Below are 19963 nucleotides of genomic sequence, written 5' to 3'. Positions count from 1 at the left end.
TTGGAATTGATAAACTGGGGTCGGTGTCATATTGGAATCTATACACTGGGGTATGTGTCATATTGGAATCTTTACACTGTTGTATATGTCATATTGGAATCCATACACTAGGGTGTGTGTCATATTGGAATCTATACACTGGGGATATGTCATATTGGAATCTTTACACTGGGGTATATGTCATTGGAATCTATACACAGGGGTACATGTCATATTGGAATCTATACACTGGGGTATGTGTCATATTGGAATATATACACTGGGGGTATGTGTCATATTGGAATATATACATTGGAGGTAAGTGCCATATTGGAATCTATACACGGGGGTAAGTGTCATAATGGAATCAGTGCATCTAGGTACACATGGTGTAGTGACAGGGTTGATATAGACATCTAATACAGATGCCATTTCTGCAAGTGAATGCTATCAGGTCATTGACTTAATTGATATTGTCTTTCAGTTGATATCATTTTCATTCATACTCATATTTTTGATTGAGGATGTGAGGTTATATTGTGCCGACAGATAAATCCTTGATTGCTGAAGCCTAAAAGCTCATTGTGGCAAGCAGAAATTAGCCATAATAGTTTTTGTAGAACACTCAATTTTAATAACTATATATATATATATATATATATATATATATATATATATATATATATATATATATATATATATATATATATATAGAGTGATGGTCCCATATTCATCCACAAAGTTAAGTTTGGTGTGTCCTCTACCATATTTTTAAACAAATATTTACAATGATGTTGTCATTTAATAACAAGCCCACCCACACACCCCTATGATATGATGAATGTATTAGACTGATTCCATGGTCTTGTGAGAAATAACAGCTGGGGTACTGAGTAGAACTGAACAAAAGTAACTGAAAAGACATAGAAAGGAGCTTTAGATCACATCAGCCAAAGTATTGTGCATCTATGTATTAATTAAAATATAATCTCCAATAGTTAACCACATAATTTTAACAACTGGCATGCAGCTAACATCTTTATAAGATATGGAATTTCACAGGAAGAAAAAAAACAACCCAAAACCTTTTAAAATTTCAACAATAACTTTTCAATGCTACGTGCATTTGGCAAATGTTGTATTACTACTGATGGACACAAAGAATTGTATATTTTTCTGGAATACCAAATTTGAGTTTCTGGAAGATGTAATCTGAAACAAATTTCATGCACTTTTAAACTCAAGTCATCATGAATTTGGCAATAAAAAAAATCATGACACTTTCAGAAGATCTGAGAACTAGAAAATTACTTGGTATTAATGATACTAAAATATTTGCATTTATGTAAGTATTAAACAGAAAGAAAAATTCTTATTGCAGAGGTTTTCTCGAAGTCCAAAACCTACATTCCACACTCAAACATTAATGGGAGGGACCAAAAATCTTGGGTTTCAAGGGACATGACTTTTGAACATGATGTACACATTACTGTAGACCCTCATTTTAGAAAGTGAAGAATCCATTACAGTCCTTAGCCTACACACCTTTGAAAAGTGTTGCCCTTTTAGGAGTGCACCTTGCCTTCTCTTGAGGCTGCCCAGTCCTGTATAATGACATTTTTGACATTCTACATGTTCATTTTGTTCCTCAGTTTGGAATCATTAACTTCTGCAGATTTTATCGTTAGAGTGTATAAAGATGCTGTCTTTCAATGAGAGGATGCCCTCAATTGAGATTTGACCAGCACTCTGTACATGATTGCCATCCTAAGGATGCTATCTTTCAGTTCAGTGTATAATTGGGTGTCCTAATCCTATGCCGACCAGTTCTGCAGACGCCTGTATCTGGAGAGTCTAATATGATAGATCCACACCCTTGCCTGTTTGTTTTGTTGTGATGGTCTACTAAAGTCAATCTGAACTATGTCTTGATTGTAATTTAAAGCAAGTACAAATCTACGTAAAAATGTGTCAACACATGTTTTTGTAAACTGCAAAATTGCCCTTGCTAATTGGAGCATTTCTGTTATTAAATTCCTAAGTTTCTGAGGTCAGTAGTTTGTGTTCCTTGATTTGCTCATCATTTTTGGAGGCGATGTACATCTTTCCTGTAGTCCGCAATCCCATAATGCCTAAATGAAAGTGATCAGTGTTGAAAAACACTGAAACTTTTCAAGTTTTACATCACCAGGTTTTAAGTGCCTAGACTGGAGGTTAGCACCTTGTCACAGCATTGTCTTTATCTTTTCTTCAGAAAAGACCACATGGCACCCTGTCTGCAGATGAGACAGCTCTTTTTTTATTTAGGGGACCCTACTAAATTACATTGGAGTATTTTACTTCATGATTTATGTTTGATAAATTTACACTTATTTTACACAAAATTCCATTAATTTACACTTACCTATTGTATTTTTGTATGCACAAAAAGTCCATTCATTTACACTAGTAGATAAACATTTTGTATATTAATATGTAGACACACACAGATTAATTTGCTCTAGTCGATTAACCTGTTGAATTCTAAAGTATACGCATAACAATTTTTTTAAACAACTTTTTTTTATAAGAAGCACAAGTTATGTTAAAATCACATCATGTGATACAGAATACTACAAGTTACTTATTCACAACATCAGAAAGGAATTACTTAATCTATTGATGTGCCCAGGGTTCCTACGCTACCGGGAAATCGGGGAAAAGGTCAGGAGAAATGACAATTTTTTCCTTGACCGTGGAAAAGACCTTGAATTTTACAAATATTGACGAAAGTCAGGAAAAACCCAAGAATTTTCCTCCAAAACTTGACGGCTGAAACAAACTGAATCGTAACTGAACTGATCGTGAGTTACATTTATCGAGTTCTAACCAGAATATTAGGAGGTTGCAGTATGAATCATTTGGCTGCTTGCCATAAATAAATTTCTTGAGACAATCCAAACGCTCAATGGATTAGATTTGTCTGGTAGACTTTTTGTTTCACAGACAGTTCGATTTTTTCAGAAATTGCTAGTATTAAAGTTGTTAAGTCTTCAATCTGCTGAAGGACGATAAAACTAATGTGTTGATGAAATTTGAGCAGGTACTAGCGATTTTGATTACTAGTCACATGAGCACACATAATCTCACAACCGTCATTTTCAAATGTTGTAGAAAAAAATGAAATGAAAGTCGTAGCCTGGTTGTAATAAAAATACAAAAACGAAAGAGCACAAAATTCTCTATATTTATTTCGAGACCAACTTCCAGAGTTTTGTTGTATCACTACCACGTTGACATGTGCTCTCATGAAGGGAGCATACGAAGCAAGGAACCAAACTACTCTGCTTGATGAATCAGACGGCCAAGTTTCTTGCAGTTGTTCTCGAAATAAATATATTGAGAATTATATATTCTTTTTGGTTTTTACAAAAAGTATCAGACTTTCATTGAACATAATTGAAATTTTGTACAATGACATTAAAAAGAGTTTGTTGTTGATATTGGACTTCAATGTCATTGTTTGAGAGTTGTGAAGTCATGTGACTATTAATGCAAATGGCGAGTACTGGGTCCGGTTTCATCTATGCTGAGTTTCATCTTGTCTGTCAGCGGATTAAAGACAACGATTTTAATACTTGCCATTTTGAGAAAATAAATAATTCTTCTATCGATTTCATGTAGGTATAGGTCGATATAACATAGTTTAAATGTGCTAGGCCACCTGGTAAGCTATCTTACGATGGCTGCAGTTTCCAATATGTTTATATGTAATTGCTCTGAACCCACACTCCATCCTAAATGTTCAAATGTGAAAAATGGGGTTGGAATATTTGGAGGAAACCCAGATTAGAACAATTTTGAATCTCTGAGCTGAACTTTGGTGCGAATCTATTACAGTGACATGTAGCTTGAAGCATTGGTTTCAGATCTTAAATAGAATGGTGAAATAGGAAATTTTCGTCCCTTTTATTATATATTAAGAAACGATAAAAGCCCATGTATCAATACAGGTTTTGGGACGGGTTTTTTAAACTACAAGAAGATAAGCTGATTTTTTAGAAAATTCAGTCCTTGTTTATACAATATATAATTTTGAAGGTCTTTTGTCAAAATTTAAGTCACCCTTTTGTAAATGTCTTTAAATGATGGAATTTTTTAACCAAATCGTCTTAAGGAGTTTAGGTTGGTTGAAAAGTCTTGTTTGAGATTTTATTGGCACACATAAATTCAGGGTTAAACTTTTTTCGTTACAAGATAAGATTCTTATACTTTGCATTTTTATTTTTTCATACTGTGATACAAAATGTTTACTTTGTATAACATGCACATATATTGCTCTTGAATTCTTTGGAATTAGAGGTTTGAAAGGAAACAAATAATTTATGCTCGTTATGTTATTTCCATGTAGCAACACAATGCAAGTCAGCAAAGTAAAGTTAGAATTTGTATTCTGTACATTGAAATGGCTTTAAATGCCAATTTATAGGAATATAGTCAAATTTGTTTCACGTGGCTTTTTTGTGGTTTTGTGCATGATTATATTTCCTGACATATATGTTTTGGAGGGTCTTGAAAGAGAAACATCTTCAGATTCGGAAAATGCAGGTTTTATAATCCAACATGTTCTTGAATTCCATTCAGTTTTGGTCGTATGTTAACTTTGAAAAAATTAATTTAATCCTGGAAAAAACCTGAACATCTATATTTAGAAAAGTGGGGGAACAATGTATGCCTTTTTTGTGTACTTTGACAATATTTGTACTTGTGTACCTTCATGATATTTGTACACGTGTACTTCGACAATATTTGTAAACAATGGTTAAAACAACTTATTTGTAACTGTAAGGATTCAGTTTCATGTTTGACAGAATTTGTGAAGTTGTGAAGCTTCAAAATTGACTACACTTATGCCTGGATGACCTTTGCTTGTAGATAAACATCTTATGGCAGTCTGACATCATAATCAAAATACATTTATAATTATAAATTCATATTTTATGGAAATATTGGTCACTTAAAATATGATTTTTACAAAATAAAATTATTAATGTAAAAATTCATGTGAAATGCTGCAGCTCATTAACAATGGGACAAAGGGCACAATGTTTCACATGCTTAATAACCTTTGCAAGCCTTGGAGCCTGTATGGCATTTTACTGGTCACCTGGTCATCTGATATGAAAAACCTGTGGGAAAAAAAATAATCATGACCCTACAGTCTAGTTGAATATTAATGCATATAGCAAGTAACAATGGCTGGGTAAATTTTCTCTCTACTTTTGAACAAATGATCCATTGATATGGGCTCATTCTAGCTTTTACTAAGTATAGGTTTAACTGGACCATAGCCAGTAGTAGGGGGCACTTCAGGTCAGGGTCAGAGCTGGCTACTTATTGACTTTTTGAGCCCTCTGGCTGACACATTGTATTTATATGGTCAGTTCTGGCCAATTGGTAGCATCAAATAGCCCTAGTACTGGTCAGGGATGCCCTTAAATAGCCCAGAAACAAGGGTAGAAAAAAATGCAGTTAAGCTAATCTGCAGTTGCGGAGTGCATATTGACCAGGCACTGTTGGAGGACGGTGATGCCAGCCAGTGTCTTTTTCATATGCATTGTGGAGACAATAGTACTGCAAGCTGAACTAGGATTTAAATTTAAGGAAACGTTTAAATTTTTAATGTTAATTATTATATTTTGAGAAGACCTATGTTTAATATTGTGTGAACTCTTTCATTTTAAGGAGAACTATGAGGAGTAAACATTGGTGCTGATTGAATTCAATTGATAATATAACCATTTAAAAAAATATTATCTGTTTTGAAAAAATACTTTTTATTATATATGTACTGCAGTTTAGAGACATTTTTTTAATATACATGATTCGCATGTTCCTCTTCACTTGTGTGAAATATTTACCGATACTTTGTGGTTCCAGAAATGAATTCTTGATGCATCAGAGCTAATGTAATATCTTGTTATTTTATTGTGACTGGATTCATCTGCTCCAGATTTCTTAATTCCCATGGATTTATTTCTTCTTGCATTCTTTGGATAGAGTGTGAAAATCTTAGTTTGTCCATTACATTGATTCACTGCTTAACAACTATTGAAACTACTCTTACATGTTACCAATCTTTAGCGGACATTGGACAAATGGAAATTTTAGATGACAAGTATTTTTGAAAAGAAATGACTTTAATTGAATGAATGTGGAAATTGTAAAGCTTTTTGGTTTTACATCTTATGATACTGGCAGTTGTATGGCATGGCAAGCATGCTGAGTGATTCCATTTAGGAATTGTTTCAAAGACTTCATTTAATCAGTAGACCATTATTTCATGAAAATTTATGTTTAGTTGAGTTTTTGAAGAAGTACAATGTGGATTTTTATCAAAATTTGGTGAATAGCATAATACATTTCACCTATCTGAAAAACAAGAAGTTTTAGAAAGTCCTTGTGAATTTTACTTACATGGAGTGCTTTGGATTGTAAGGATTCATGTTTCATGGGGGAGTTCTAACACTTTCGTGTCTGCAAATTATAGTTTACAAACAATACAAGTGACAACTTTAAATTCTGTTTACATTTCCTTTTTGACTAAATAAAGGTTAAGGAAAAAATATTTATGAGTGACAATAAAGAAATCATGAGAAGAATTGTCTTTGTGAAATTTACTTTTCTTCTAAATGACTTTTTAATGATCTGTTTTGATAATCAGCATTGCCTGCCACACGTTGCCATTATCTACCAAATAGGGACTGTCCATAATTAATTCGGGTTTGAAGGACTACAAAGTTAAACAGAAGATTTTTTTTTTTTTTTAAAAATAGACCTGGATCAGTGTCAGTGGGATTATTCAAGTTCTTGAAACTAGGATGAGGCTGAATATACATGTATTGGCAACAAAGGTCAAAGCTGTATAAATGTTTCTGGTTCCAAAGCTTGGAATTGTTACATTTTTTAACGGCATACCTGGGATTTTCATCTGGAAGGCTGATAATGTGTTGATTTGATGTTTTCCCTGTGGCTATTGCAGTTTCTTGAGCTGTTGAGAGTTCAAGGACTTCTTACAGATAGTAAGTACAATTACTGGGTCAAAAATTATTATTGTTGTATTTTTGTGATAAGTTTTCTGTCTTCAAAATTTGTTTATATCCTGATTGGTTTTCATGAACTGTAACAACATTTTTTTATTCTATTTGGCAACTTTAAATGGAATACTTAAATGTATGGTCATTATTTAGTATGGTAAATGATAATTTCTGAGCTTTTGACGTCTTAACCTCAAGAGGTGTGAGAAATATTGGTAAGCATCTGAAGTGGTCATTTTGTGTACTGATGTGTGTTGCAGACATATCTCACCACAATTTAAATTATTTATGAATAGATGCTCAAACTACCTATCAATACCAATATAACCCTTTGGGGGCTGATTATTGTTGGATAACTGTTTAACTACTGCAGCACCCATGGGTGGGGATTAGTTTACAAGTGAAGACTTCATGGGCAGGGCCTGTAGAGATTCGAAAGGACAGACCCATGAGTCTATACTGTCTGTACAGATATTTTCCCCATGTAAGGCCAAGTAAATATATTTACTTTAAAGTGACAATGAAGTTTAAAAATAAATATCATAAAAATAAAGAATACAGTTTAAGAAAATGAATAGTTAAATTTTTATCAAAATTGATAAAGAACTTCTCAAAATATTAAAAATTTATGAACATTTCATGGAAAATAACTTTATTTGATCTCATTAATATTGGCAAGTTTTGACAATGTCATGAAAGCTAATTGAATTTTGTTTTATTTGATTCCTTAAAATAGAAACTAAAGAAATTTTATGCAATATTTAGGTTGAAAGATGTAGAAAATGGTGCTTAAGGTTTAGGAAATCTTAAAAAAACATTGTACAGTCAGAGTCATAGGTCGTTTAGGAGATCTTAAAGAACAGTACAGTCAGAGTCATTGGTCATTTAGGAGATCTTAAAGAACAGTGTACAGTCAGTCATTGGTCATTTAGGATGCAGTTAGATGGTGTAAAGTTGAGAGGAAGTAATTCCATCAGATATTATATTAATTCAAATCTCAATTTGTTATAAATTTATAATGTGTAAATAATTGGAACAAAGGGATGTTGCATCTTTTCTTTTCGTCATGATAATTTTTAGAGGAAAATGTGTCCATGTTAACAAAAGAGAATGGATCCAACGATCATGTTAAAAAGAATGACTCTGACCATCAGGTTACGAAGAAAATTTGCAGATAATAATTGATTACATACAATATATATTGGCATGCAAGTTGGATCAACTGCAAACTGCATAGACCCAGATCTGCCATTACATAAAGTACTGGCAAATATCAGTCTATGCAGTTTTTTAAGAGTAATAAGTAGAACAAATGACATCAACCATGATCTGCCAGTGCACTATGTCACTGCAGATCATGGTCTGTATTATTTATAATTGGCTCAAATTTACATGTCAGTATATACAGTAACCCATTTGGGTGTGTGTGATTTGGATTTTTAACATAGCTTTAGCAAGTTTTCAGTCATATTGCTACGATGTCTGCAGTCTGACAGTTTATAGTGATGTCTCGCACTGGGGCATCATGCCGCAGACATGTAGCATGATATCCCACCCAGTCACATTATTCTGACACCAGGCTTACCAGGCCTTACACTAACCTCTTAAAGCTGAGCACCAAGCAACGTAGCTGTTAGTACCATTTTTAGAAGTCTTTGGTATGACTCTGCCGGGGTTCGAACCCACGATCTCCCGCATCTGAGGCAGACACTCTAAACACTATAGTCTGATTTTATATCCCCATTTGTTTGTACCCCCGTACCGATTTCAATAACAAAAACGTTTAATGTGAAAAAAAGTGCACATAACTAAGTCAATTGAATCATTGGTTTATAATTTCTAACCTGACTGAGACCAGAATGGCACTAATACTGGCATTCACAGCAACTTCATGCTTAACGGACATTCCATACTAACACAGCACCTACTGCATACACTATGGGCTAGTTTATTTCCATCAGACAACATAATGATGTAGTTCATCCGATTCGATAACTGCCGGAAAATTCCGTAAATTACCATAACGTTGACAGTTTGGAATTATATCCTTTCGCACGCATGAACATGGAAATTAAAAGTGCTTATTGAATCCATCTGAAAGGCAAATTTGTTGTCATTCGTTTCCTTTGCTTGTGTGGACATTGTCAATATTGGAAGCAGACGACATACGCATGTACAGCTTTAGTCGTATTCACACCCCTTTGTTGATAATGGTCTTGTCTAGGAACTGGAAATGGATCTTGAACATGTCCGTCTTATATTGAAAACTTTTGTTAAGCATGAAACGCACGGATATTGATGGTGTTAGGGCCACTCTATCAACAGTTAGGTTAGAAATTATAAATCAATGAATAAATCGACTAAGTTCTGTGCACTTTTTATCACATTAAAGATTACCGTTTTTTAAATTGGTTGGGGGGTACAAACAAACGGGGAGGTATATTAAAACTATGGGCCACTGGAGCAGTCTCATTTATGTAATCTTCCATTTTTGATAATGTGTTCAGTAGGAATGTTCATTTCATACTCCATATAACACATATGGGCTGGAATTGTGTAAGTGTTTTCAATGATGTTTATGTAAATATACAGGAAGTGTGAGAAGAAAAAAAAAGAGAGCTATGCAATAACACAGCAGCACAAGGGCAAGGCCATCCTACACAATATCAAATTCATTTGTTCCATTTACTTGGAACAAAACAAAACTATTCTTTTGAATTTATTTTGCAGGTCCCATAAAAATATGCTCTGAGGCATTGTTAACCTGAAACAATTGAATTGGCTGAATATTACCCTACCCCCACCCCAGCCCCTGCTTTGCATGGAGCAGATATTGGACTATGCCTTTTGCTACATTTGTAAAGCATAATATTGTGATGACCTGTTACAGCCAATCATATGGCTGATACATACAGGTGGACCTACCTTAATTAATGGCTAGCCCATATTTAACATATAAATATCCCCATAGGCTAAGAGGAGAAAGGGGGATGACAGTATTAGAGGGATCACTGACAGGTCAGCTTGGGGTCATCTCTGGTCACATATGGGTTTGTCCATACAAATAGATCATAGAGATAAATAGTTTAGTCCCATGAATTTGAATATTTGTATGTACTACTAAGTCTGCCCCATTTATGTCCATGGAAATGCAGATGTAGAAAGAACACAGTTCTTTATGCACATTTTGCTGATGTGCATGAAGATATGTGTTCTTTGTAATTTATCATACCCTTTCATACACCATCAATCTATAAAAATTAAAATTGTCTGTCCTACAACTTTTAGTACAGAACTTGTTTCTTAATATGAATTTTGTAAAGTTAAGCTAACAGAAGAAAAGCAAAAAAAACTTTACATTCATTTTTTGTACACCAGAAGAAAAAAATATTTTTACTTTATGAATAGGATTGGTAATCTATTTGATTGATGCATGCATTGCGTATGACTTGACATTACCACATGAACAAAATTATGACAGAAAAACTGCAATATCGGTCAGCTAAAGCATATTGTAGTAGCACTGTAAAAGAACATAAAGTTTGTGAGTGAAAATTAAGTAAAATTAGTACCTTTCCCTGTTTGATTTTGTTGTACAACATTCCTATTCAGGTTCATCTATAAAACAATTTTTTTCAAACTTTCTCTTCAATAAATTTTTACTTTTTCTATTTTCTCTTTCTCTGGGCTGAGCATATAAAGAAACATCCATGAACGTTTTATTATTTATTATGTTGTTAAACTTGCTCTAATTTGGCAGTATATTTACATGATTTGCATACCTTGTATACTTGCTTATAAATCAAGGCAAACTGCAAACAAAAAGGGACTGATCTGCCATAGCTTAATGTGACTGCAGATCAGGGTCTATGCTGTTTGTTCTACTGATTACTCCTAACAAATTGCACAAACCCAGATCTGTTCAGTTGGCAGTTGGACTGGTTTCATAGTATATGTGGTAATCTATTATAAGTATCATATAGATTCAATCTAGAACCCGTCCTGCACTAAAAAGATACATTATTTTTTAGAAAATGTGAAAGCATCTTTGCCAGTACAAATTTTCATTAGGATTACACAAAGATTTCATTAGTTAAGTCACAACCATTTGAATCATATTTATTTAGTTCTTATTCTTTGTTTTGTTTTGTTTATGTGTATTTGTATTTCTCTTTGCAACCACTTGTTCTCGTATCCAGATTTATGTTTTTAGCTCTATGGGTCATAGGTTATATTGGGATTTTGACCAAGAGACTTCTAATGATATCTAGTTTGTTCTTATTGAAACTGGTGCCAATCTGCCAAGCATCATTTCCACCACAGCATCTGATTTGAAAATCATGTTGTCTGCTTAAGAATATCATAGATGGTTTCAACAATCCCGATGGTTAAAAGGAAGAATGGTATTGTCTTGGATTCCTGGAAATTCTTTTTGCCCAGTGGAGCATCAGTCTCTTCAAGGGACTCTTGTTTGTTACTGCTGGGGAGATGATACTCTAATGAGTTAATGCTTCCATATATTTGCCATTGCATTTCATGAAGTTTCAAAAATGTATAGGGCTTAAAGTATAAAAAAATATGCCTTGATTAGTCTGGTATACAGATTAGTCATTAGAAGGAAAAGGGTTTATGTAACTTGATCCTAGAAACTGTCATTGAAAATATTAATTGCTGACTAAGTGCACCTGGGTATCTGAAAAAATTCCACCCTCAGTTTTCCAGCTGGTTATGTCTTATGACTGATTTATGTGATTGCGTACATTTCAACTGTCCATCATAGTGAAGAACAAAGAAAATAATTCATCTTTTGAAGCTGATGGGAAGTGATTGAGAAAATAACTCTTCCCCAAATGTGCCAATTTAATACCACTCTTTCTAGCAAATTCTCGTCACACAAATTGATATTCCATTTTAATCAAATAAAATTAAATTAAATTTTAGATGTTCTTCCTTTCATTAGTAGAAGACCATGGATTAAAACGTGCTTTAAGGAATTGCGAAACAAGATTGGGTTACAGATTTACAGATCATGTGGTAAAGTCCACATGTAAGATGTTATTTCATTTTCATAACTGGGTACACATTTGATTTTAATTTGAGACAGTTCTTTATTAATATCAGTTAAACAACTCATTATGTAGCTTCTATGTTAGTTAATTATGTCAAGTATAGAGTATAAAAAAATGAAAACATTTGAAAAATTTCCTTAAGATGTTTTGTTGTTTTGAGGCTGGAAATGCATGTTTATATTTTTCTTCAGATTTCTTTAGTAATTCAAAAGAAAGCAAATTGAGGAGTGGGTTTTGAAAAATACTTTTCATTTCTTCTGATATCTCTGCCAATTTCTTTTTTGATTGCTACTAGATGTTCATTAATTTTGACAACTGCGATTCTTGTGGCCACAGTCTGTGGTCAGCCTGCCGTGAGAGTTACACGATCTGTGCCTTTTCATTATAGTGTGTGTTTAAATTTGATGGTCTTTTAACACATTAACCCCTAGCGATGACTTAACAGGGCAGGAGGTAGTAGCCTACTGCCGAGCTCTGTAGCATCATGGTCATGCATGATACACTAAAGTGGTGGTATTATAGAAAGGTAGACAGATGTAGCTCTACAATGATACCAAATAATCTGGAATATCTAGTTGCACTACAAAATACAGATAGAAAAACCTCATTTTTTGGACCCAACTTTTTTCTACCCAAAATTCGCCCATGGTTGGAATCCGATTTTGTGTCCGGATTTTAGACTTTGTGGTCTCAGATCTAAGGCAAACCGGTATGAACTGCAAACAGACAGATGAGCCTTTGCAAAAAGTAGGATACAATTAGCATTTGGAATAAAAGAGTAGTCTTGACACACAAAAAAAAAATGGCTCCGTTTAGCAAAAAAATAAATACAAATAAAAAAGAACTCCAATTTTTACCCTTCTGCTCATGCGCGAGTCAAATGGCCAATGAAAAATGATGTTTCTAACACAACTAGGCAGTATGTTATTGACTGGGGGATTTGGTGTTTTTGGATCTATTCAGAAATAGCTTTCAAAATGTGTTTCCGACTCGATTTTCAGGCAAAAATGGCAAAAACCTCCAGGGGTTAATGTGTTAAGAATCAGAGAAATACTTTTCTTTCCTGTTGTAGGAAGCACTATGAGTGTGTATAATTCTGATTTATTTTGAAATTTCATGATGTACATCCTTGTTCTGAAATGCTTAGAGAAGAAAAAGGGGAAACTCAAATGAATCAACTTTTTATGTTATAAAATCTTTAAGCTGTGCCACTTTGCCGTTTTGTGTCTAAAATTTTGTTCATCATAGCAAAGTTTACTTACGTGCATATTATTAATTTGAAATGAAAGCTTCAGTCATTATACTAAATTTGACATCATTTCTCAGACTTTCTTTCAAAAAACAATCCATGTTGAACAGTGATATAAGAAATGAACCATGTTAAAATAAATGATCCGTGTTAAACACTGTGATATAATAAATGATCCTTGATAATCAGTCTGATACAAGAAATTATCCATGTTAAACAGTCTGATACAAGAAATGATCCTTGATAAAAAGTCTGATACAAGAAATGATCCATGTTAAACAGATACAAGAAATGATCCTTGATAAACAGTCAGATACAAGAAATGTTAAACAGTCTGATAAAGAAATGATCCCTGTAAAACAGTGATAAATCATCCATGTTAAACAGTTAGATATGATCATTGTTAAACAGACTAATGCAATAAATAATTAAGCCTGATACAAGAATGATTCATCTTAACAGTCTGATATAAGAAATCATCCATCATAAACAGTCTGATAGAAGAAATCATCCATCATAAACCATCTGATACAAGAAATCATCCATCATAAACAGTCTGATACAAGAAATCATCCATCATAAACCGTCTGATACAAGAAATCATCCATCATAAACCGTCTGATACAAGAAATCATCCATAATAAACAGCCTGATACAAGAAATCATCCATCATAAACAGTCTGATACAAGAAATCATCCATCATAAACAGTCTGATACAAGAAATCATCCATCATAAACCGTCTGATACAAGAAATCATCCATCTTAAACAGTCTGATGCAAGAAATCATCCATCATGAACAGATGGACAAAAAGAAATTATCCATCTTAAACAGTCTGATTCAAGATGAATAACCTATGTGAGCCAGACTCATTACTCCTAATTCCGTGTTAGATGCTGTTACTTTCCCATCATTCTTGAGATGAAGAATACAGTAGATATGTGCCAGTTCATAGCAGTCGAAGACATTGTGGTCAGTTTGTAAGCAAGCTAGATTCATAGCAATGAAAGATATTGTGGTCAGTTTGTAAGCAAGCTAAATTCATAGCAATGAAAGGCATTGTGGTCAGTTTGTAAGCAAGTTAAATTCATAGCAAGGAAAGGCATTGTGGTCATTTTGTAAGCAAGCGAAATTCTTAGCAATGGAAGGCATTGTGGTCAATTTGTAAACAAGCTAAATTCATAGCAATGAAACACATTGTGGTCAGTTTGTAAGCAAGCTAAATTCTTAGCAGTGGAAGGCATTGTGGTCAATTTGCAAGCAAGATAATTCATGGTAGGGAATGGCATTGTGGTCAGTTTGCAAGCAAGATAATTCATGGTAAGGAAAGGCATTGTGGTATGTTTGCAGGCAAGCTAAATTCTTAGCAATAAACTGATTATGGTCAATTTGCAAGTGAGTTATTGCCCAAACATAAATTGATTTGACATTAAAATGACCAAATAGAAACTGGCTGACATTAAAATGCCCAAATAGAAATTGACATTAAAATGACCAAATAGAGATTGACATTGAAATGCCCAAACAAACATTGTCTGACATTAAACTTCCCAAATAGAGATTGACATTAAAATGCCCAAAAAGATGCTGACATTAAAATGCCCAAATAGAGATTGACTGACATTAAAATGCCCAAACAGAAATTGACTGACATTAAAATGCCCAAACATAAAATGGAAGTTTCATCTAATAAATTCATATTTAGACTTGATTAAATTATCATTTTTTAAACAGAGAATGGAGTTCAAGAAGTATAATTCTGTCGTAGAACCATCAAGTATGGAGCTGGCAACCTCAAAACATTTTGTACTGTGGTATACTGCATATTTCAGAAAATACCAGGACATGACACATATATCTTTACATTTCTGTTTGTCAGTTGCTGACACAAAATATCTTGCTCTTATTTATAGCAAAATAATACCATATTATATCCATTAAAGTTTTTGATGAAAAAGAATTATCTTGAGATAAAAAAATAATATCTAAGCTCAGAAGACAATCGACAGCCATCCCCCCCCCCACTTAAATGGTCATTACCTTATAATAGATGCATTTGCTATGTTAATGTTAATTGTTGTACAATTCATTAAAAAAAATTGTAACTAAAGTTGGATAATTTAGCTTACGCTGTAGCTGACACCCTTTGAAAGACACTTTGCTGACATTAGAGAGTTTGTTGATAAAAATAAGAAGTGCTGACACTGAAGCATGCAGTTCACAAGCTACACTACTGATCTAATAGGCAGGGAAACTTTGAGTGGGATGCTGGCATCTAGACAAGATATTTAAAAGAGAGAGCTATGTAAACATAAAACACGCTAATTCAACAACCAAGAAAATATTTGGTGGACTTGAGAAATGTCGTCAAGTTCAGACAGAAAACAACCGCTCTCCTGAAAATCTTTGGATGATCTGCAATCTTAAAAAGGAATGTATGTACTTAGCTCATTAACATACACTATTAAACAGCTAAAAATAACATTGTTTTCCAAACAGTTGGCCACAACACTGGTATATGTGACATGTGTGAAACATTTCATTCAGAGATCAATATTACAATATTGTTTTTGTAACATTTAAATTAACTTGTGACAAATGCAACTGTTTTGTTAAAAAATTTATTTTTTGAAATTATTTTTGTCATGAAAATTGAAAACATGCTGTTAATATTATTAAATTTGTGACAAGATTACATGGGAGTTTCCATACATTCCATACGGGTGGAAACTATCAAACTACTGTGCAGTGTAAAAGTAATGTGGTACATACCACCAGAAATATGTATACAGAGGTAAACAAGTATACCAGCAATTTGTACCATGCACCTGTAATTCTGACCTTATAGTTTCTTGCCTGAGTCCGCTTTGGAGTAGATCATTTTCTTGCCCGAGTCCGCTTTGGAGTAGATCATTTTTCTTGCCCGAGTCCGCTTTGGAGTAGATCATTTTTCTTGCCCAAATCCACTTTGGAGTAGATCATTTTTCTTGCCCAAGTCCGCTTTGGAGTAGATCATTTGATTTCAGTGGTAAAGTGGAAATCCAAGAAATAGTTTATCCATTTTCGAAAAGACACAGGAAAAAAAAATGTGGTAGAGTTATCCATCTACAAGTTAAGATAACATGCAGGAAAATCATAGGATCAAGTTTGATTGCATGGCAGACTCCTTCAACTTGAACAAATCTGTTCCAAAGCCCAAGTCCAACAACATTATTGTAACCTACTATAAAATACAGTATCAACTACCCTAAGTACATTTGAGTACTTTGAAGGTGATGTCTGCATTAATGACTAGTTTTGGAGAAATAATAGAACTGGATCAAATTTTAAGAATATTGGTAAAAAATTGTTTTTGTTTATAAGATGAATCAAAGTGCACATACCCAGATCTGCCATCAGTATTCTGGTAGATCTGGGTCTTTGTAGTTTATTAGGAGCAATCACTATTATGTTATGGCAGATCTGCCAGGATCTTTGTTGTTTGCAATTTGACCCAGTTTATAAGCAAGTATTTACAGTATATCACAGCTTCCAAACTTGAAAAGAAAGCAAATGTGAAAATATATTGGACTTGACTTTCAGAAGTAAGATGACCTGCAGAGAATGATAGTACTATGCGGTATTGACTTCAGTGCAGATTTTTTTTGGAGTTCAGAGTGCAATTGTAATCTTTGTCCAATCTGATGAGGTACCAGTGAAGTAAGTGGTAGGGATAGCAGACCAGTGCTTTAACCAAATCGAATCATGTGACCAGCACAAGATCAAATGCCTTTGTGAGTAAATGATTTGCAGTAATTTCCTGTTGTTATATACAATGAAACTACATATTGAATGTATTAATATTGTTATGTATAGCAAAAATATTTACGAAATGTAAAGATATTAATAGTTTCTTTTTCCTCTTACAGTGGAAAAGGAGAATGACCTGTTGGTGTGTGGAGACTGTCAGACCAGGTTTCCTCTCCATGATATCACTAAATTCATCAAACATAAAATCAACAAATGCAACAAAGAAAATGGCACAGAGGAAACAGATGAAACGTTTGACCATGATGACAATGCCATTAATAAGGAATTGTCCATTGGCTCAAAACGAACCAGTATATCGGCGCCAATTGCTCGAAAGGGATCCATTGAAAATCTGCTCAAGTTGTCTCCGCGGCAAACCTTGGAATCACACAATTCGATGACAGATGTTAAAGTCAAGACTGAGGCAGATGAGGGTCCAACAGAATTGGCAGATGCTGAGATGAAGGAGGAGAAACCAGTCCGGCTTCCACTGAGACCCAAAAAGGTGGTTGATGCTGAATCAAACACAACCGATTCAGGTAAGTTCCAAAATGACTTGAACACTAATTGTACACAAGCTACAGATGTCCATATTTACTTTGCTTCAGTTTAAATGACTGATTATTGAAAAATGTCTTAGGTCTGCTGTTGAGAGGAACAAGTTCAGTTTGGTGGAAATTTGATTCTGGAAGACTGCACCTGTTGTCTTTCTGCAGAAGTCACCTGAAAAGTGTCTTTAATTAAGACCCAAGTCAAAATGTTCATTGATTGTGATTCTTAATTTTTAAAGATCTTAAATTTTGCCAGATACAGAATGCATTTGAAACTAAATCAAAACTGGTCCACAAAACCTATCATATATATTTGCTTATAAATTGGGTCCATCGGCAACAACATAGACCATGATTTGCCATTACATAATGCACTGGCAGATCAGAATCTGTATTGTTCTGCTGGTTACTCCCAACAATTTGCATAAACCCAGATCTGCCAGTACATTATGCAATGGCAGATATAACTGCAGTTTAAAGTTGAACCTTAGTTTTATGCAAGTATGGATGGTAATTCAGAGTTTTGGGAAGAGAACATATTTTTTGACCAAACATAAATTTGCAGTCATTTAATCTTGGCAAAGGATCAAAAACACAAATCTTTCAAACTTGATGTAATCCTAGTTTGACATTCCAGCAAATTCTTGTGTGAGAGAAAGAGTACAAACTGTTAAGCATCTTTTGGTGAAGGATAATCTATGTCTGGTCCATATCTCGTCACTGGAGGATATAACTTTAGCAAAGTAGTAATTGTGATGTAATTCCACTGCCCTGGAAGGACAAAACTCTTTGAATTTAAACAATCCTATTATGCTGTAATTCTAAGTTTCTTTCGTAGATTTATGGGGTTATGATTTTAAATCCTGAAGAAAATGATGTAAATCTTAGAAATAGGATTTTTCTTTGATTCCGTTCAGCAGATTGATTTTAATTTTATGCCATTCAGAGTTTACTTAAACATTTTCTGGTGAATAAATTATCATCAGTACAACATTGAATAGTTCTAATTCAAATACTTAAGAGCTGTCTGACATAAATACATGCAGTTTTAAGACACAATGGAGAACCAGGTTCAGGAGGAGAGCCTAAAATTATTCCGAATTCAGTTACCAGTAGGACTGTAACTTGTATAATTGGCCATTGCAATTTCAGTTTATTGTCACAGTATTAAAATGTTCAATTTTACAAGAAGAACAAGAGAAATCGTTGGAATTTTGATCAAGGTATTGCTTTCTTGCATTGAAAAGTTAGATTTTTGTACCCAGAGGAACAGTATTTAATCCTGACAAATATGTTTCATTGTGGAAATCCACAGAATTATGGTAAGTTTGACAGGCAATTATGGTTGAAAGGTTATGCAAACCTCTCCGCATGAATAAAGTCGACATCAGTGGAAATTAAAACACCATTGATTTGGAGTGAGATTATGTAGCAACAAAGACCATGATTTGGTGTACTTGGAAAATTATTCAAGGTGAAAAAAAGGCAGACTGTTTTTGGAGCATCATGCAGATTCGAGTTCAGGACACGAACGATTTCATGCAGTTGAATCTACTGATAAGTCAGAGATACATAGTGTGTACTTTGGAAGGCAGCGCTAGAGAATAGTGTTGTTTTAAAAGAATTGTACAATCAATATACACACTTATAAATTAAGTTCAGCAGCACAGCAAATGGCACAGACTGAGATCTGATGTCAACTAATGTGCTGGCAGATCCCAGTCTATTCATTTTGTCAGGAGTAATCAATAGAACATACAACATGGACCTTGCTCTGTCTGTACATTATACAACGGCAAATCAGTGTTTCTTGTTTTTTGTTTTATTTGGTAATCTCTATTTGGTAATGTGCATTATTAAAACAGCATCCCAACTGATCTATACTTTTGAAAATAAGCCACATAATTTGCTTTTACAGATTTAGGAATCTGATTTGCATATTTAGAGGAAAACTTTAGATTGATTGGTCATGAATCTTCGTGCACATTATTATGGCAGGTCTGTGTTTGTGCAATTTGCAGTCGTATCTGACTTGCAGTCAAGTATATATGGTACTGTCATTTCATTCTTTCTGTTGGAATCTGTTTTAATGTCTTTAAAAATTATGCTCATGTTGGTACTTCAGTTAGTTAATTGGGATTTGATTCTCATATTCATACAGAATTGTATGTTGTGGTTTGGGATCCTCTAGCTGCTACAGAAGGATTATAGTCCATCATGTGATGGGATCCTCTAGCTGTTACAGAAGG

At 33.9% G+C, this 19963-nt stretch overlaps 1 protein-coding gene across 2 annotated transcripts in view; it reads left to right on the top strand.

The window, feature by feature from the left end:
* The window catches only part of LOC149805132 (BCL11 transcription factor A-like), a 269645-nt gene that overhangs the window by 118790 nt on the left and 130892 nt on the right, over window positions 1–19963 (top strand). For both annotated transcript variants that reach the window (XM_089947754.1, XM_089947764.1), the window contains exon 2: window positions 17283–17702. In XM_089947754.1, the coding sequence (XP_089803880.1) occupies window positions 17283–17702 (420 nt within the window). The remainder of the gene's footprint in view (window positions 1–17282; window positions 17703–19963) is intronic.

The sequence above is a fragment of the Sinohyriopsis cumingii genome, chromosome 2 (assembly GCF_028554795.1).
Source record: "Sinohyriopsis cumingii isolate HCF-2022 chromosome 2, ASM2855479v2, whole genome shotgun sequence".
In the NCBI taxonomy this organism is placed as follows: domain Eukaryota; kingdom Metazoa; phylum Mollusca; class Bivalvia; order Unionida; family Unionidae; genus Sinohyriopsis; species Sinohyriopsis cumingii.
This window is presented reverse-complemented; position numbering and strand designations above follow the sequence as displayed.